Raw genomic sequence first — 20,621 nt, 5'->3', positions numbered from 1 at the left:
TAAATTTATTTCCATCTATAGTTCTTGATTATTCAGGATCATTGTGAAATTCTATTTTACCTAATCATTTCCTTTTTTCGTGGTAAGTGTTCAAACAATATCGTAAATTTATAAACTTTACCAATTTTTTACAGCTTGAATCATTTTAACATTGCTATCTGACCCAAGGAAAATACAACTAGGGGTTGGGTTCTTACCTCATTCAGCATTTGTATTTTTGCAGCTTCTTTTTGGCATATTATGAATGAACACCCTAAAAGGAAAAGGTATGAGAGGTAGTGTTGATGACCCAACCTTGAGTTTGATAGCTGTATACTGTCTCCAGTGACTGAAGGATGTCTAGAGGGAAATTAATTTCTCACCTCTCTTTTTCTTGTCTTGATTTAAAATTATGTTATCCTGCTAAGGTAAAATGAAGACTTTCATTTAAAAAGGGGATAGGTTTCAAAAGAACATCCTCCTCCGAGAGCCCAGTGTAGTACAGGTAGAACCCCATCTCAGTGCATAGTTATTGTCATGTCTAGTTCTAAAATAAATGTAGACGTTTCCATGTCCTAGTGTGCATCCCTGTTTATTTGATGAGGTGACTTTCCTGGAATAAAGGGTTTTAAACAGCAGGAGCTGTGCTTTCAGGCCAGGTTTCCTGCTGAGAGCAGTCAAACCTATCTCATTCCGTCAACAAATGCTTGTTGAACATCTGACTCATGCCAGGCACTGTGCTAAGTGTGGTAGGTGTTCAGTCAAATCACACATGACTCTTGTTCTTTAGGGACTTACAGCCTGATTGTGAGAAGCAGTGGAAAGGCATCCTTTCGGCAAGATTTTTATGTTTTCTTACCATGCTCCTGGCTTTAGAACACCACCACCATTCACAGAGTAGAATGCTCTTAATAAAATCTCAGGTTTTCAAAATGTTGAATTAATAACTTTGGAGAAGTTATAAATTATTTTTTTACTCGTGTCTTTAGGCAGTACATTTTTCTTAGTCCTTGGTGCCTAAACTGTAAGCTGAGTAAGTTTTTTTCCATAAAATATTTCATTTTGTTTGTGTTTGATTCAAGCAGTTTAGCTTCCCTACTGGTGCAGAAATTTCTACCCACTCCTAATTAATGACCCAAAGAAAAGTATCATTAAATCAGTTTTTTTAAATGTTATGAGAGGGAATTTCTTAACAGTCTGTCCATAATCTCGCCGCCTTAATTTTCTTTTTTTCATGTTCTCTCCCAATCTTTCCTTATCTATACATGGCTTTTCATGATGAAATCAGAGTGTGTATGTAACTTTGTATTCTTTTACCACATGTTATTTCATAAACCCTGTCCCAATTTCTGCTTGACATAGTTGGTTTTTTAATAATTTTTATTGGCTCTGAGATCATCTATCGTTATTTTATTGCAGTGTGAACATTCTCTTGCTTTTCGATATTTAAATTGTATCCTTTTTTTTTTTACTATGAAAATACTGCTCACAGCTTTGTATATATAGCATTTTTTGTATATTTTAATTATTGTCCTCAGATAAAATTTTTAAGAATGGTGTTACAGAAATAAAAGTTATAAGCAACGTTATTGCTTTCACTACGTTTAACCCTTTTTTAGAGCCCTCAACAGCACTCAAAACCAATAGCAAAAAAAAGATTTTGTAATGATAAAGGTTTTATCAGTTTACATTTTGAAGAAGATCAGATTTTATTAGGACTCTATTATCATGCATTCAAACATCATTTTAGCAGAAAGATTATATTATTTTGGAAATCGTTTTTCCCTACAGTTTACCACAATTTTACAGAGACACAAACACTAAATATTTTTTTCATGGAAACAAAAGAAGAGCCTATGAGCATACTACTTAACCTCTTTCTACCTTGATTTCTTCTTCTTAAAAATGGGGGTGACAGTAGTACCTCCATGTAGGGTTGTTACGATGATTAATTGAGATCATTCATATAAGGTGTTTAGCACAGTTCCTGGCACGTGGTACATGCTCAATACATGTTAGCTGCTGTTAATATTAGCTGCTATTAACACGTACACATATATAAATTCTAGTGATTCTTATCTGTTTTAAGACTTTTTAAAAAATGGGATACTACCAGAATGTAGACATTACCTGCTTGGCCTAGATCTGTCTCAGGAGTTTGCATTTCACTATGGAACTATATTTTGTCCCATAGATCTGTAGCACTTCTTTGCTTTGTTAACTGTTAATTAGTGACTCTGCCATCTGACTCCAAGAAAACATTTTGATGTGCTGATTTTGCTGACCGGATAGTGGGCCAGTCAGTAACCAGTGCTGCACCTGTGATTGTGATAAGCTTTTTCTCTGTGCACCCCAGGTACAATTCCGGCACTCCCCAACAGTGTCTAGATTCTCTAGGAGTGCCTCTGACACCATTGCACGCACAAAAGTGCTCTAATCCAGCAGCTGTACTGTCATGGTGAGATTTAGTAAGATGGAATATGAATATCTGAAGTTTCCAAATGTGGTGTAGCGAGAGAAATTCATGAAGGAAGAGTGGAGGAAGACATTTTAAAAGTATTATTTAAAAGCGTTTAATTTGAAGTTTGAGTACTTTTTTTCCTCCTTCAGCACAGAGATGTCTGAATAAATGAAGTCTGCATATAAAAGTGCAGTGTTGGAAGTCCTGGTAGCATGAATTGATAATAACAGTGATTTGAGTGTAAACACTTTAGAAACCCATCATCCATTCAGTCTGCACTGAACTTTTTGACACTGTCATGCAGAATTCTGGCGATGATGAGAAAGTGGAGTAATCCTCCCAATTTCGCGCTTTGGCGAGGCTCTCAGACCTGGAAATGGGATGAGTAGGCGGCTGCACGGTGCCTCTTATAACACTGAGATATGTGCTCTTTTAAGTCTTACCTCCTAATCCGCCTTGGGGATTATGCTACTGGTGTCGTACTAACATCAGAGTGGGTGCAAACCAAGGGGACCTAATCCTCTCCCTCTCCTTTCCCCTGCAGATGACCCGAGCCCTAGACTCAGTGCACAAGCTCAGGTTGCTGAGGATATTCTGGACAAATACAGGAATGCCATTAAACGAACCAGTCCCAGTGAAGGAGCACTGGCAAACTACGAAAGTGCAGGTGATAATCACGATAAAGAATGGAATAGTAACTTTCGTATCACAGTGATAAAGGTGGTCCGAATTAAAGGTAACCTTGTAATAGCTACTTTTGAAGAGTTGTCAGAAAAATATGGTACAGTTCCCAAGATAAATTAGAGTGTCTCTGGAAGAATCTCTGATATACTGGTAACATGAGTTGACTCAGGGGGGGACTCATAGGGAGCCTGAGAGGAGAACTTCCTACATTTTTTTTCTTTTTAATTTATATTTATTTTGGTTGTGCCGGGTCTTAGTCGCGGCACGAGGGATCTTTGTTGCGGCACGTGGACTTCTTAGTTGCGGCATGCGGACTCTTAGTTGCAGCATGCGGGATCTAGTTCCCCAACCAGGGATCGAATCTGGCCTCCCGGAGTCTTACCCACTGGACGACCAGGGAAGTCCCATCCTACACTTTTTTGTTGGTTTTTGAAAAGTTTTAAAATAACAAAGAAGTTGAAGGAATAGTACAGTGAAGTTCTATATTCCATCTACCTAGACTTATCAGTTGTTAACATTTTGCCACATTTTCTGTATATTTTTTTTTCCTGAGGCATTTGAAACTATCTCCTAAGAATAAAGATATTTTTTCTACATAGACACAGTATCTTTATTACACTAGGGAACTTTTATTTCTTTTGATTTTATACATGCATGTATTAACTAAATTGATTAATTAAAAACATAAAAACAACTGTGGGAACCACAGGTCTGTGCTGGCTGCATTTGTGAGTTCGTACCCAGCTCATTCTCAGGCAGTGAGAGCAGCCCTGGTAATGAGGACCGGAGACCTCAGTGCGGCCTGGCCAAGGGGTTCACAGCCAGCTGTTGTCTGACTGGGCAAGATTCCATGTCTGTAAAATGAGGGTGTTATGTGAAATGATTTTTGAGGCCCCTTTTAGTTCTGTGGTTCAGTAATCGTGATTACAGAGTATTATCTTTATTAAGTTAATAAAGACTTTCATTGTTTTAGATTAGGATTCAGATAAGAAGTAAAACTGTTTTCAACAACTGCTCTCTTGATATATTATCATTGCTATCAATAATTTATTTAAGTGTTTGAAGTTCCTTTTTTCCTTTTTCTTTCAAAGAACTCTTGTTGGAAGGCACAAGTTAATTTATTGTTGAGTTGCTCTGAATACCTACCAGTGCCAGAATGTTCCAGATTAACCTGCTTATCCTTTTGGGGGGGCTGGGTTTTGTTTAGAAGTTATGGGTGATGGTGAAAGTGCACACGATTCGCCTCGTGACGAAACCCTGCAAAACATCTCAGCTGACGATCTCCCAGATTCTGCGAGCCAAGCCGCCCACCCTCAGGATTCAGCTTTCTCTTACAGGTATTTCTTTTATAGGATTTAGGACCTTTGGGTTTGAACTTTTCATCACCATTGCAGTCACTTCAAGTCAGGTGTTTCATTGAGTCACTTAATAAGTGTGTAAAGCAGAGAGGTAAGAATGAAATACTATTCACTGAGAAGACTTTGCTTCCCTTGTGGATGTCATACATCAAAGGCTTTAATTTAGGGATTGAAAACAAAAACAAGAAAACCTCATATGCTCACAGGGGCCACATAAGTAATTTATTTATTTTATTTATTTATTTATGGCTGCGTTGGGTCTTTGTTGCTGCGCGTGGGCTTTCTCTAGTTGCGGCGAGTGGGGGCTACTCTTCGTTGCGGTGCACGGGCTTCTCATTGCGGCGGCTTCTCTTGTTGCGGAGCACAGGCTCTAGGCTCACGGGCTTCAGTAGCTGTGGCATGCGGGCCTCAGTAGTTGTGGCTCGAGGGCTCTAGAGTGCAGGCTCAGTAGTTGTGGCGCACGGGCTTAGTTGCTCTGCGGCATGTGGGATCTTCCCGGACCAGGGCTTGAACCCGTGTCTCCTGCATTGGCAGGCGGATTCTTAACCACTGTGCCACCAGGGAAACCCCACATGAGTAATTTAAATGGAACAGTGGCAGTGCCTGTGCCTGTGTAGAATTCTCAGCTCTGTGTGTGAGAGGTGCTAGGGCAGGACTGAGGTAGAAGGAGGGTCCGCTGCAGAGTTGTTGAATGACCCACTGTCCCCAGTAAGCCTACTGGAGCCCTCCCAGTTTGTCATTCTCCTCATTACCTGGGTAGGTCTCTCCATTTCTAACAGGGCTTGAGAAAGAAAATGACTTTAGGAGCCTGAAAAATTTGCTTTTGTTTCATAGGGAACCTGTGTTTTTCCAGACACGGATTATCACTTTTAAAGCACTGATCATCCATCCTTCTCTCTGTTTTTATCTCTGACTTTGCCTCTGTCTTTCTCTCTCTGTTTTTAAACTTTTTATTTTAGAAATTTTCAAGTATGTACAAAAATGGAAGAGTACAGTGATGTGCCTGTTACCCAGATTTAACAGTTACTAATACGTGGCCCATATTGTTTCATGTTTACCTCCTCCCCCAGTTAATTTAAAGAGACTCTAAGCAGCATATCATTTTATTTTATTTATTTACTTTTATTGAGGTATAGTTGATATATAATATTATATAAGTTTTAGGGGTACAACACAGTGATTCACAATTTTTAAAGATTTAAATTTTTATTTTCCAGCCACGACTTTACTGTTATATAGATTCGGAGTCTCTGCAAAGTAGGCAAATATTACATTTGTTTGGGTTGATTTGTAAGTTACTCGTTTTAGAGGAAACAAACCAATAAGGAAGGACTCAGAACTAGTCAGATGAGGTGGACAAGTGATAATCCTGCAGGAGGAGCAAACTCTGGCTTGTTCTCGGAGGTGTTTTGACTCCTTTTTTTGGATGGCAGCCTTGGACGCTCTGAAGGAGCTCTGGTCCACGCCCTACATTCCCCTCCCAGTATGAAGGGCTGCCCTGTTGTGGAGGGTGACGCGTTACTGAAGGGTGCTCTGCCTGGTGGTGGCAGGTGGTTCAGTGGCGGAAGTTGAAAAGAAGCAGGTTTTGGCTCAACACAAAGTTTCAAGCAGCAAGGCAACAGAAGGAGCTTCTTGTCGGGGGTCAGCTCGTCTTGTGGCAGGATCAACACTTCTCAAGAGATGTGGTAGAAGGCTTCCTAAGTGTGGGTGGTGAGATGGATATGATGACTTTTGCTGATTCCCTCCCAGCTCGGGCGTAATCCAGCTTTGACTCTCCTCGTAGTGCTTAGCATAGAACTCAGCGTATGTTGGAAGGTCAAAAAGGATTTGTTTGATTCTGGTGACTTTACCGAATGGTCCTTGCCCAGAGCACTTTTGCAGCCTTGCTCCTCAGGTAACTAGAAAGCCCACTCCTTAAGTGAGGTGTCAGTAAGTTGAAAATTATCTTTTATTTATGACCACTTGAAACATTTGAGTCCTGACGTGGTAGGCTATTGATTTGTATAGTAAATATGATAATAGTTCATAAATTATGACCATATGTGGACAAAGAAATTAATGTATCTTCAATTCATTCTTCAGAGATGCAAAAAAGAAACTGAGGCTTGCTCTTTGTTCTGCGGATTCTGTTGCTTTCCCAGTGCTAACCCATTCAACAAGGAATGGTTTACCAGACCATACAGACCCAGAAGGTAAGTTGCTGCCTGATAGTTTATTTTTTCCTATATTTATACGTTGAACCATATGAAATTGCCAGTATTCAACTGTATTTAAACTATACAGCAGGGCTTCCCTGGTGGCGCAGTGGTTAAGAATCCGCCTGCCAATGCAGGGGACACGGGTTCAAGCCCTGGTCCGGGAAGATCCCCCATGCCACGGAGCAACTAAGCCCGTGTGCCACAACTACCAAGCCTGCGCTCTAGAGCCCACGAGCCACAACTACTGAGTCCGTGAGCCACAACTACTGAAGTCCGCGCACCTAGAGCCCATGCTCCACAACAAGAGAAGCCACCACAATGAGAAGCCCTAGCACCGCAATGAGGAGTAGCCCCTGCTCACCACAACTAGAAAAAGCCCGCACGCAGCAACGAAGACCCAACATAGCCAAAAATAAAGAAATAAAACAAATAAATTTATTAAAAAAATAAAAATAAAAAAATAAACTCTACAGCAGTTCTGTACAGTTCAATGTAATACATTTATATTAGCTATCAGTTAAGGGCACTTTTATTACTGATGGCTCATTAAAATGTTCTCTGATTGATACTGCTTAGTTCTACTGATACAAGCATAATTGACATCCCAAAGGCTGAGGGATGACCTTCAGCTTATGAAAAGCCTATGGAAATTCTCAACAATAACAGAATTTTTATTTTTTTATTTAGACAATGAAATTGTCTGCTTCCTAAAAGTTCAAATAGCTGAAGCAATTAATTTACAAGATAAAAACTTAATGGCTCAACTTCAAGAAACAATGCGTTGTGTGTGCCGCTTTGATAACAGGACTTGTAGGAAACTACTGGCTTCTATCGCCGAGGACTATAGGTAATTATACCCCACATGTTTCACTTATACACCTCTTTTCAGCTGCAAGTATTTTCTTCTCGGTCCTTGTTTCAGAAATGAATCGAGGCTCACCACAAAGTGCTTGGCTATGTTTACCTGGATGTAGATTTCCAAGGAATACATTTGGATATTTAGTCTGGAAATGTAGTTATAAATGAGCAGCTCTTCCTAACAGAGCGCAGTTTACTTCAGCTTTGCCCCACCTTTAGCGGAGGGGGCGCCAGGATAACTAGGATATCATTTCCCTTTTTCAGAGGGATAGAAAAGACTGCTTCCTTGGACCAGGGAAGCAGGTGTAGGTCTTGGAATCACTACCCTTTGTCTGTTGCCAGTCCCTTGCTGACATTAAAACGTAGTTGAGAAGCTTAGGAAGTAAAGAGGCTTAGGGAATGGGTGCTCTAATGATTGCTACGTTTATAGACTATAAGCAAATAATTAGTGGTATGTTTAATGATCTAGCAGTATATCAACCTGTATTTTGTGGTTATTTTAGTCATTGTAGCAATCAACTTCCTGTTAAGTATGAGGTTCTACCAGCATGGAGACTGCTCCAAAATAACAGACCAACGATGCAAAGGAACTTAGTAATGTTTAGGGAATTAGGGGGCTAAGTGTTCAGCCCAGTAGATGATTTTCTTGACACACATGCAGAATAGTTCTGTTTCTTTCTCTTTTTTTTAAATTGTAGTTGATTTACAATGTTATATTAGTTTCAGGTGTACAACATAGTGATTCGCTTTTTTTTACAGATTATACTCCATTTAAAGTTGTTATAAAACATTGGTTCTATTCCCTGTGCTGTACATTACATCCTTGCATCTGGTTCTTTTCTTGATCTGGAGCATAATTAGTCCTCAGGATGGTTGTCTGCAGCCTGACATGCTAATTTGTAAAACCAAAGTCTTCGAAGTAGTTTTTTCATTTAAGGAAAAATCAGGACTCTTAGTCTCCAAAGAAAGTGTGCACCATGTATGTCTGATGTCCTGCAGAGCATATTTCCTTTTAGGAAAAGGGCCCCCTATATTGCTTACCTCACTCGTTGTCGACAAGGACTGCAGACCACGCAGGCTCACCTGGAAAGGCTACTACAAAGGGTTTTGCGGGACAAAGAGGTGGCCAATCGATACTTCACCACTGTCTGTGTGAGGTTGCTGCTTGAGAGCAAAGAAAAGAAGATCAGGGAATTCATTCAAGGTAACTAGAGACCTTTAGGTTAAGCTGTATGTTATTGGGAAGATTTGGGAATTTTTATTTTGCTGCTTTTTTTGAGTACCTACCTGTCGAAGAGCAGTTCCTTAAAGTAGCAATTATTTCTTAGTTATTAAACCTTGATGTCAAACCAATAAATTCCATGTTTATCCTGGATTGAATATCTATAGTTTATTAAAAAGTTGGGAGAATTACAAAGTTTGGGATCCACACAATTTTTCTTTTTTCTTTTTTTTAAAAAACAAAGCATATCTTTTTGTAACAAACCTCTTGTTCTTAAACGTCTACATATTTCTTACCGTTCTCCTGTTTTTAATGATTTGGCTACATTTTCTCCCAAAATAAACCATGCCCAGATACTTTTGGCTTTAAGAGCATGGTATCTGCATAGCTAGTGGATTAAAATGAATTCTAATAATTTCCTATTTGAAATTATTCAAATACTGTATTTTAAAAATTATTATTTTGCATTGGAGACTTTCAGAAGCTCACAGCAGCTGATGATAAAACTGCTCAGGTGGAAGATTTTCTGCAGTTCCTTTATGGCGCCATGGCCCAGGATGTCATATGGCAGAATGCGAGTGAGGAGCAGCTTCAGGATGCTCAGCTCGCCATTGAGCGAAGTGTGATGAATCGGATCTTCAAACTTGCCTTCTACCCTAATCAGGACGGGGACATACTCCGTGACCAGTGAGTGCTTCTAAGTGTAACGGCCTGTGTTGGACTAAGTAGGAATATACCAGCCAACCCCATTATTTTAGACAAGCTATACGTGAGACTTAGTATCTGAGTAGTAAAGGAAAAAATGCATGTTACCTTTTTTCACCTATCAGAGTTATCAGAAAGAATGAAAATGCTCTGTTTTCAGAGATGTGGGGAATCAGGCTGGAGGGTGTATAAATTAGCCTTTGTAGAAGGCACTGCTGTTTACTCTGCCTCAGCTGTTCTTCCCTTCTTTCTTCTATCTACTCTTACCCTTCAGATCTTTACTCAGACATCACTTCCTCGGGGAAACGTTTCCTGGCCTTTCTGACTAGGTTAAATGCCCTGTCAGCGGTCCCTCAGGCCTGGATACCTTTCTTTAGCACTTGCCACAGTTGCAGTTTTACATTTGTTGGAGGCATGGTTTCTCAAGCTGGCACTACTGACATTTTGGGCCAGATAATTCTTTGAAGTGGGAGGCTGTCCTGTGCATTATAGGACATTTAGCAGCATCCCTGGCCTCTACATGCTACAGGCCAGTAGTACCCTGCCAGGTGTGAGAACCAGGAGTGTCTCCAGACATTGCCAGATGTCCCCTGGGGGCAGAATCGCCCCTGTTCCTGACCACTGGTTTGTGTGATCGTTGGATGAATGCCTGTGTCCCCCACTGGATTGTTGCCTCCGTGAGAGCAGGAGCGTAATGCTTTTACTCATCACTCCATCGGGGCGTCAAGCACAGTGCGCGACTTCTGTTACAATATATGCTTATGATATGTTTGGAATGAAAAGTTATATATTTGAAAATCAAAATATCTGAAATTGCATGGTATATGAATTATATCTCAATAAAGCCTATTTTTAAAAGTAAGCCTAAAAAAATTAATCTTGAAAAAAAATATCTGGAATGATAACAGTGGTTATTTTGGGGTAGTGAGGCTATGGATGACTTAGCATCTTTTTTTTCCTCTTCTGCACTTTCTTGACCACTGCTTTATGATGCTGTTTCTGCCCCAAGCATGTTGAGATGGCCACAGTGCCCCCCAGCAGTGACATTGGCTCTCTGGGTGACTCTCAAGGGCCCATGTAATAGGACCTCATGGTGGGGCATTGGTGGTTTCCGTAAGATTTTTTTTTTCATGGAAATTTTACGATATTGTATGTATATTTGAGAAAGTTCACTTTCCTGTGGGTGGGTTAGGCTTGTTCCAACCTGCCTCTCTCGCTTGTTCATAGTCTCAGAGGCTTTTTACCCCTCCCCAGGTTTCTGTGTGGAATTTGCCAAATGGGCCCTGTTTTCTTTCCAGAGCACCAGTTTTTGGCTTCCATAGTGGGATGAGGAATGGGGACATTCAAACTGTACTTACTGCAAAGAGCACCTTTGAAGCAGGTTCTTCCTACCCTCTCTTCCGTGGTGTTTCTGTGGGTTTGTAGAGTAGAGAGCTAATCCTGTGTTCTGGAAAGAACACTCGAAGTCAGGAAAGCTGGGTTTAGCCTCTGCTCCTAACCACTGTGTGGCCTTAGGCAAGTCCTTCTCCTTTTTAAGCCTAGTTATTGTCATCTCTGAAATGAGAGGTGGAGTGTCCTCAGAGTCCCTTCTCTTGTCTAAGCGTCTCTGATCTTTGGTTTCTGACCCCTGAGCCCTCTACTTCCTCTCAGCCTATTTACCAATTAGTTGTCCAGTTAGCTTCTAGGCTAAGGGCTCCTCTGCTTTCTCCCTTGGAATGCTGTCCTTCCTAGTCCGGGAAAGGAGGGCTTCTCTACTCTTCTCCCTGCATCCCCTTGGCTCACTCAGCATTTCTAAGCAGATCCTAAATATGAGATTTTTTTTTTGACAAGACAGAGTACTTATAGCTAAGAGATAGTCTCAACTGTATTTGTAATCTGTATCTAGAAGTAAGTCTAAAACGTTTTAAATGTTTTGAAAAAAATCAATTATGACTATCTGTGTACCTTATTTTCTGAAATACATATTTACTTATGTATTTTTTGGGGTTTTCAGAGTTCTTCATGAACATATTCAGAGATTGTCTAAAGTAGTGACTGCAAATCACAGAGCTCTTCAGATACCAGAGGTAATACAGGTTTATATAGTGTGGGTGGTATTATTTAATTAAAAATTGCTTGGTATACCATGTGCATGTTACCAGTTTTTCAAAGAAGCAGGATGTAATAAGTTGTACAACACCACTTGCACTAGATACAATTTGGCCTAACTGTAAAGTTCTCAAAGGTCCTTCCACGGATTAAAATCCCCTGGCATGGGAAGGGACCTTAGTAGTGGAGAGGAGGGAGGGCCAGCGTGGAGGAGCCACTGCCCTGACGCCAGCCGCTGCAGGCGGGGCTTCCTGTCCAGAGCTCTGCTCCTCCTGGGGCAGCAGTGCTCTGCACTGATGCTTTTATAGGCACGTTTCTGCAGGAAGGTCCCATATGAAGAAGGGATCCAGTGGTACTTCAAAGAGTGTGAAAACTACTGTCCAGGAGAGGGAATTGAATCTGAATGTGACCTCAAAATTACCTTTTGGTTACTGATATTAGCGTTTTTATCTGTCATACAACTCTTACAAAATCTGAAAATAGGAACATTTTAGGTATACGAGTTTTCTGGTTGTTTTATTAAAATCCAAACATTAAGGGGACTTCCCTGGAAGTCCAGTGGTTAAGACTCTGTGCTCCCAATGCAGGGGGCACGGGTTCATCCCTGGTCGGGGAACTAAAATCCTGCATGCCGCATGGCGTGGCCAAAAAATAATAATAATAAAATCCAAACATAAATTGGCATACAATTTTTAATTATCTTCGATTTCTAGAACTACTGCAACAAAGGTACATATTAATTTTTAAAGTATCTTAAAAGTAGCTTGTTTGTGCTTTTAGAATCAGCTACAATACAGAGATAAGTTCCATTCTAGCTCTTTAAGAAAGATAATTGTTTGAAATTTTATGAGTTCTAGGTTCTGTGTTATCATATGCCTCTATTAATATATATCTGGGTGGTTTTTTTGTGGGGGGCCACACCCGGGGCTTGCGGGATCTTAGTTCCCCAACCAGGGATCAAACCCAGGCCCGTGGCAGTGAGAGCACAGAGTCCTAACCAATGGACTGCCAGGGAATTCCCCTGGGTGGTTTTATTTTAAAATGCAAAGCAAATAATTTAAAAGTTTAAAAGTTAAACTTCAATCCTAAGCGGGAGGACGGGGAGGAATCGCAATTTGGTTTTACTGGAAAAAGGGAGAGGCAACAACCTTACCCTTCGGCCTCCTGACGTGGAGGTTGCTCTGGTCGCTGCACGTAGTTGCCGTTTGATCCAAGATCTGTCTGACTGTCTCTGTGTTGTCTCACTTAGGTTTATCTTCGGGAGGCACCGTGGCCATCTGCACAGTCAGAAATCAGGACAATAAGTGCTTACAAGACGCCCCGGGACAAAGTGCAGTGCATCCTGAGAATGTGCTCCACGATCATGAACCTGCTGAGCCTGGCCAACGAGGACTCCGTCCCAGGAGCCGATGACTTCGTCCCTGTTTTGGTTTTTGTGTTGATAAAGGTGGGTCCCTTTATCACTAATGGTCCCTACCATTAGTGAGACTAATGGTCCCTACCATTAGTGAGAAGAGTTTATGTGGTGTCCTGAGTCAGGTGGTGCAGATGTCACCAGATGTTAGAGACTTTGGCTCTTTTACAAGTTTCAAGCTCTGTGTTACCCAGAAAGGAAGTATCTAATGTCAAGTTTTGTTCTGTCCAGAAGTTAGGATTTTCAAAAGAAAGGAAGGGAGGACTAGATTCCTAGAACATTTTCAGCTTTTAAAGCAGTGCCTGAAGGTCTTGGTTGGAACTCAGTAGGTAATTACTGAATGAATGAATAAATGAATGAATGAGGGCAAGTTCTTTTTATCATGTTTGGTTTTTGTTTTTTTTTTTTAATAAATTTATTTATTTGTTTTTGGCTGTGTTGGGTTTTTGTTGCTGCACGTGGGCTTTCCCTAGTTGTGTTGAGCGGGGGCTACTCTTTGTTGCGGAGCGCGGGCTTCTCATTGCTGTGGCTTCTCTTGTTGCGGAGCACGGGCTATAGGCGTGCAGGCTTAGTTGCTCCGAGGCATATGGGATCTTCCCAGACCAGGGCTCGAGCCCTTGTCCCCTGCATTGGCAAGCAGATTCTTAACCACTGCGCCACCAGGGAAGTCCCGATCATGTTTTTACCATCTTCTTTCTCATTGAATTCTTCATAGTACTTATCACATAAACTACTACATTTACCAATCATCTTTCTCCTCTTTTAGCCTCATATTTTGTAATTGTACCATATTATTTTTAAAAGTACTGACATTTCTTTTCCTTTTTTGACTTTAAAGTTTCATCATTTAAACGGTTTATTTTGAACATTTTGGTCGGGGGGTGGGGAACCATATGGTTTGGGTGCACACAACCACCAAATAACTGCATCACCCATGTGTTCCAGTCAGCTCAGCCCTCTGTTGATGTCTAAAGTATATTTGACATATAGCTTACTAATTCTTAATGTTTGCAGTATTTCTGCAACCTGAGCTCTTAGCTCAGAGTCAGAACCTGTAGGATCAGTGTGTGATCAGCCTTCATAACTTTTCCTGTTGCCCATTGCTCCTCTCTCTTCCACAGGTGATGTGTTTAGTCTCTACGCAGAGCCAGTTTAAGCTCCTTTGAAGGAGCAGGGCTTAGCCTGTCCTCCTAACTTAACACACCTGTGTCCTTTCTCTCCACATGAAGGTGAAAAAGCAGGAAATGTTCTGTGTTACCTCTTGCAACAGAGGACATACTCTCTTTTTTAGTTTTTTTTTTCACGGCTGACTCTATCTGGACTTAACTAACCAGATATAACTCAATTTGCCTACAGCATTTCTTTCCTTATCTAACATTCTGAAATCCTGGGATGTTGAGTAAATCCACTGGGATTAGTTCAGCCTCTTTAAGGACCAGGGAGGTCAAGTGCTTTGTTAGGATAGACAGCTCTAGATAGTTCAGCTAGGATTAGAACCTGAGTAGCCTTTCCAATACTGTTGCTACTCATAGTAGCTAGGGTTTACAAATTAGTTCCAGAAAGGATTTGGGGGATTATTTTCAAAAAGACTGGTATCTCTCTCTCTCTTTTTTTTTTTTTTTGGCTGCGCCGTGCAGCATGTGGGATGTGGGATCTTAGTTCCCTAACCAGGGATCGAACATGCGCCCCCTGCAGTGGAAGCATGGAAAAAAGACTGGTATCTCTCTCCACAGAAAAACATTTGAAGATGTTACCGTAAATGATATTTGCAGAGCTATACAGCTGAGTAATTGACTCTTTTTTATTTTTCACTTCTCTAGGCAAATCCACCCTGTTTGCTGTCCACTGTTCAGTACATCAGTAGCTTTTATGCCAGCTGTCTGTCTGGAGAGGAGTCTTATTGGTGGATGCAGTTCACAGCAGCAGTTGAATTCATTAAGACTATCGATGACCGAAAGTAACCAAGACCAAGGCCCACCAAGGCAGCAGACTGTTAGGGGGGCATATGGATCTCTTAGAAAATGTACCAGCTGCTTTGAAGGCTGAAGATTGTTTTTGTATAATATTGTACAGTGTTGAGACCTTTTAAAACAGATCTTTACTAAACAGATTAATGAGCTAACAAGCAGGTTCTCTTTTCTTTGGGCTCTTTTCCTTTCTGAGTTGCATATTTCATTAATTTCTTGTCCCCAAGTAGAGACTAGTACTGCAAAAAGGGACCACATTTTTCAGGTATTTTGAAATACTGAAAAAACAGAATCTCCTAGAAAATTCCTAGATTTCCATTTATGGATACCCATTCTTTCTTTTCATTAAAAAAAAAAAAAAGAGAGAGAGAGAATAGTACACCTCTTTTAAGATGCTGTCTAATCTTATATGCATCTAATGGAAGGAAAATACCAGTTGCACTGAGGATTATAATAGTGGTGACATTAGTGGCATTATCTATAAATATACTCACCTAAATTGAAAAGCTAAGAAGGAAATGTAAATATAATATATATTTATATTTGATGTAATATGGACATCTTCAGATTCTAATAAACAAGGAATATTGCTGATAGTAGGTTGTCATGTACCCTCTTGTAAAATGGTTTCCTTGACAAAATTTAAGCTGAGCTTAAAAGCAAAAGGCGAACAAATACACAGAAGTATTTATTAAAGTGTAATACAGTTTATTGAACTTTCTAGGTGTGGAATTTGATGCACAGGGCTGCCTTTGATGAAGGGTATAGAAATCACTGAGTACATCACTTAGGCATTTCTCACCATGGATGTCTTTGAGCCCGCAGTAGGAGATAGACTCTTTAATTGCCATACATTACATGGAAAGGAACAGTAGATATCTAATACGTTCTTGTGGTACTTCTCATCTGAAATGCTAAATATAGTGTAGAAACCCCAAACAGAACTCCTTACAAACCTTTACCTGTAATATATTTTTGATGATGATTCACATTGAATGCACATACCAGGAATTCAGTGAATGTCATTTTATTAAAAACTAATTTGTATTGTCCGCTCTAGTGATACAAGTTTTACTAGTGATAAACTATTTTAATCAACCATATTATTCTTATGGGAAAAAAATCTATTTTGGCAGGTTTCTGTGCCTTTGTTTCCCTCTTCTGAACAAAAGTATGTGTTTCTGTATTTTGGTTTGATTGTATGTTGATAATTAATCAGGAATGGGTTTTGGTGTCTGAGAAACTGGCCAAGGAAGCCCACCAAAGCATCAAGCACAAGTCTTATACATAGGTCATCACTGACTGGTTTCACTTTTTATGTTTCCTAAACACGTTTAGCTTCTTTTATAAAACTTGGTCCCTTTGAGGGAACTTTGAGTCTCTTGTTGCTGGCAGCATTTCCAGGCATTTTTAAGGGAACTGTGACCAACAGCCTCGAGCAGATGAGTACAGAGGCTGTCTCCTCCCTCTCTCCAGGAACTCTGTGCTCCATTGTTCCTAGAGAAGCTGGGTTTTCTTTATGCCTCGACCTCTTGTTCCTTTATTCTAAAATGCCGAGATAACAAGTTGCATAGGAGTGTGGGATGTGGTTTCTGCCTTTTAGGGGGAGATCAAAATTAAAGTAGTACTAAAAAAATGTCCTCTGAATGTTGGATTAAGAAATCTGTGTACAGACTCGTGTGCTTCATGGGCTGTAACTGTCAAGCTTGTCCAGGTCTTAGAAGTCAAATCCCATCATAAATACTTTACAAGACAAACAAACTGTCTATCACGATTTCTAAGGCCTAGGGGGAGTTTAGCATTTGATTCAATAAATGTTAAGTCAATAGAAGACTTGGAATAGTTGAAATTCATTGTTTTGGGATTTAACTCATAGGTCAATGAGAGATTTCTCTCCCCCATGATGGTTACTAAATCTAGTCCATGTTGTCACTGTGGAAATAAATATGAAGATGTGGACATTGCACAGGGCTCTTTCCTGTGACGGAGAAGGTGGTGAGTTTGGGGTGGTGGGTTTGTATCTTGTGGAGGCAGGAGATTGGGCTCTGCAGTGCTTGAGACAGTGGTGAGGGTAGGACTCCAGGGATTTGGCATCAGAGTTACACCTGAGGCTGGTGGTGGCAGAGAAGCATAGCCCAGCTCTCTAAGCTGTTTTCCTCTGGAAACCTGTCAGGAGTAAGGACCACTTCAGCATTGACCATTGCTGGTTTAATTTCACGACAGCGTTTATTATAGTGTTGATTTCTGAGTTTAGGAATTGGTAACTGTCTGCATGGCAGTGGTGGGGTGTGAGATAGGGAGTAATTTGATTTTGCTCTTTCAGGAAAGAGGAATAGTTGTTCTTTAGATGTTTCTTATCACACTTCCTCCCAGTACATAGTTTATATGAAGGATTGTGCAAAAGTATAAAATCACATATAGGAAACATTCGGTAGCCACCGATTATTACATGGAATTTACAAAGGTAATAAATGTTAAATGTTCACTGAAATCTTGTGGAATTGTCTAATGAAAAATCAGTTTATATTTTGTATTAATACTCTGCTTCTGGAGACAAGTAATAGAAATACAGATTGACGATTGTCCTTGTAAAATTATTATTTTTTAAATCTAGTAAACATTTTGTTTTCTTTCTCTACTTTAGGTCAAATCTCAGCCACAGTTACTGATTTCTCCTGCTTTTCTTTTTAAAAACCTGCTTAGGAAAGCCTTTTTTATACAGATATGAAATTGCTGTAAGAGGATTAGGCTTTGTGAAGGATCGAAAATAGATGTGGATGTGATGCATGGTTTTTCTTTCCCTGTTGTGTCCTGGAAGCCTTTAATGTAGACTTTCAACATACATGTTCCTGAGATGCATAAGTGAGAGAACAAAAACCCGCGCCAGACCGTGAGGAGGCCGCATTCTGGCCACGAGAAGCTGTAGCTGACTGCGTGCCATTCGGCACCGTTTCCCCATTGCCTACCATGGGAATTCCATGGGCCAAGTGAAGGTCAATGTTGTGAAGTTGTTGTAACACTTCCTCTCTCTGATGAGATTGAGTGTGAAAAAGGAAAGTAGGAACACACTTGCTCAAAATTGTTAATGGATTGCGTAGCAGTGATAGAAACGTTAGTGGACTCAGCTTCCTCCATTTATGTGTGTCCTAGACTTTCTCTTCCCTCCCCATTCCTGCTTTATTTCTTAAGGAAAAGTCTGCCTCTTTTTAGTTCTTTTAACTCTAGTAAGTTTATTCTATGTGTAATTGCCATACTTTGGGGGGCGGGGGGGGTGGGAATCAGAAACAGTCCTGAAGCTCAAAGAATTTTCTGTGAGTAGATGAATAGCGATGAGATATTTGAGATATTTTGAATGCCAAAATGCTTGAGAATGTTGCCAGATTAATAATCATTTAATATATTTTAGAGTGTAGGTTACCCAAGGAGTAGGGTGACCGGGAATAGCTTTATTACTCTTGAGAATACTTGGAGAAAGGAAGATACAGTTTGCTTCAGCATCAAGGTAGGTGCGGTCGAGTTGTGGGGTCACCACGGAGCCACGTGTCCTACAGGCCTGTGCTCAGCGCAGGTTAACTTCACGAGAGAGGAAGTCCTCTACGCTTGGTTAATGGCAGACAGTGTGGGCAGGGGCCACACGCCTTAAGAATTCACCTCTGCTGAGTTGATATTCTGTCTTGTCTACTGTATTCTTGTGCTTCACCTGTATTAAAAAGCTTTGTACTGCCTCTCAAAACTGATAAAACCTTATATAAGCCTCGGTTAATGAGCTTGCACCATCTTGTATATGTACAGGAAACCCATCCTGTCTCCTAATGTGATTACTCATGTATGATATCATTGTGTAAAATTGATTAAAAAGGGAGAGCAGTTGAATTCATTGGGTTTTATGTTTCCATCATCTATTTTGTATTCAGAAGCGTTTCTGAAAATTTCTTTGACTTCTCAGATATTACTAATGTTCTCCATGAATTCACACTTGTCTTTTTCATCTGAACACCTAAGGGTATTTGTTAAGTGCAGTACAGGAAGGAATTAGAATCATCCAGCAGTTACTAAAGAGATGGTGAACATTTACTCCTTTAACCCGGTTCCCGTCTGACCCCTGTATTTGGTAGCTGTTCATCAGCCTTAGTTCTGAGCGCAGAAGTTCTAATCACGGTAGTCACCGAAGGCTTTGTTAATCTCAGCTGAGGGGAGTTTCTGTTAGCCAAGGAGCCCTTGTCTCAGAGGCAAGCTCACGCCACTCGCTGGTGGAAAAGCGCTTTCCCCATATTGATTGCACTTCATTTGGAAGGGAACACTTAAAAATTGGATTAGGGCTCAGTTTTCATTCAGTCTGTTCAGTATTAAAATTCATACTGTGACTTGCCTAGAACTGAAAATAGAATTCAACTTTTCTTGCCAACTTGGAATTACCTGTGTCACCTGGACTCTTGTTATATTTGTGCCCACTCAACGCTCTAAGTAAGTGGCTCTGCAGCTTTTCCCAGAGGATGCAGAGCTAGTGATGGTGTTTAGCTAGGCGTCCCTGCAGTGCTGCCTGTAATACGTGTCAGGATGCTGGAAAGTGAAATCAGGTCGGAAGCTCCTCCTGGCTGTAATGTGTCCTCTACCTAGAGACTGAAGTATTCATTGAAAAGCTTTTGCTTCAGTCATTTCATTCCAGAAGAATCCTACTCCATCTTCTTAGGGTATCAAAATGCAGTACATAGACTTTTAAAAAAATTGATCGAAGAGGCTGGAAAATCTCTGGTTGTGGGGATCCAGGAAAAATCTTCCACATTTTGTGCTAAAATGGAAAAAGCTCTCAGTTCCCAGTCATTGAACCTGCTGTAGACAGTGAACATGAAAACCATGGTAATCTTATCTCTGTTAACTAGGAATTCAGCATATTGCTGGCCAAAAACATTAAATTTTATGCTCCTGTGAAAAAAAGAGTATCCAGTGTGATTTTTTTAAAATAGAACATTTCACTTCAGCTCTCCTTAGCCCTCCTAGTTTGTAGTTTTGACAAAACTTTTGTTACCGAGGCTGTTGGTTAATATACATAACTGCTCATGTTTCATATCAATAATTCCTGGTGAGTTCAGTCAAGGGATCTATCTGATCTGACTCACTCTGACCAAATGAATTATAACCTTTGGGGGTGGCACCCAAAACAGGTCCATTATTAAGTGCCCTAGGGAGTTCTAGAAACCATTGTTTTCCAGACTTCACTGTTGAGAATCACCTGGTACTCTTGTTGGTAAATCAGAATCCGTAGGGGATGGGACGGGAATCTTTCAGCAAGTACTCTAGGTGACTTATTCTCACGGAAGTTTAAGGAGCACCATGAGTCAGCATTTCACAAAGTACGGACCAGTGGACCACCTGCACCGTCCACCTGGGGATGATAAACTGCCAACTCATTATCCCACCCCAGGCCCATTGAATCAATTTTGGGAGAAAAGCCTGGGGAAAAAATCTGCGTGCCTAGCAAACTCTCCTTCTGACTATGATGCTCACTAAAATTTGTGATCTGTGAAAAAGGTGTTCAATTCCTAAAGGCTTAGTTAGCTCCACATCCCCAAGAGGTCTGAGGGAGGAAGTCCCTTTTAAAGCATAAAGGACCTGGCATCCAGTCCATATCCTGTAATGACAGTTTTTTTTTTTTAATTTGCTTAAATCTAAATATTATCTGTATTGAT

The 20,621-nt window shown here is 40.5% G+C and overlaps 1 protein-coding gene across 5 annotated transcripts in view; it reads left to right on the top strand.

The window, feature by feature from the left end:
* Nucleotides 1-15,504, top strand: part of GAPVD1 (GTPase activating protein and VPS9 domains 1) — a 69,515-nt gene extending 54,011 nt beyond the window's left edge. For 4 of the 5 annotated variants that reach the window (XM_061199933.1, XM_061199931.1, XM_061199932.1 and 1 more), the window contains 9 exons: nt 2,985-3,107; nt 4,332-4,461; nt 6,565-6,674; nt 7,368-7,527; nt 8,555-8,742; nt 9,234-9,447; nt 11,459-11,531; nt 12,803-13,000; nt 14,788-15,504. In XM_061199933.1, coding sequence (XP_061055916.1) covers nt 2,985-3,107; nt 4,332-4,461; nt 6,565-6,674; nt 7,368-7,527; nt 8,555-8,742; nt 9,234-9,447; nt 11,459-11,531; nt 12,803-13,000; nt 14,788-14,928 — 1,337 coding nt within the window. In that variant the 3' untranslated portion in view covers nt 14,929-15,504. The remainder of the gene's footprint in view (nt 1-2,984; nt 3,108-4,331; nt 4,462-6,564; nt 6,675-7,367; nt 7,528-8,554; nt 8,743-9,233; nt 9,448-11,458; nt 11,532-12,802; nt 13,001-14,787) is intronic. The other variant, XM_061199929.1, reaches the window with a different exon arrangement.
* Nucleotides 15,505-20,621: the final 5,117 nt, after the last annotated feature.

Source organism: Eubalaena glacialis, chromosome 9 (assembly GCF_028564815.1).
Source record: "Eubalaena glacialis isolate mEubGla1 chromosome 9, mEubGla1.1.hap2.+ XY, whole genome shotgun sequence".
Taxonomy (NCBI): domain Eukaryota; kingdom Metazoa; phylum Chordata; class Mammalia; order Artiodactyla; family Balaenidae; genus Eubalaena; species Eubalaena glacialis.
Note: the sequence above shows the minus strand (reverse complement) of the source record. Positions and strands in the feature narration are given on the sequence as shown.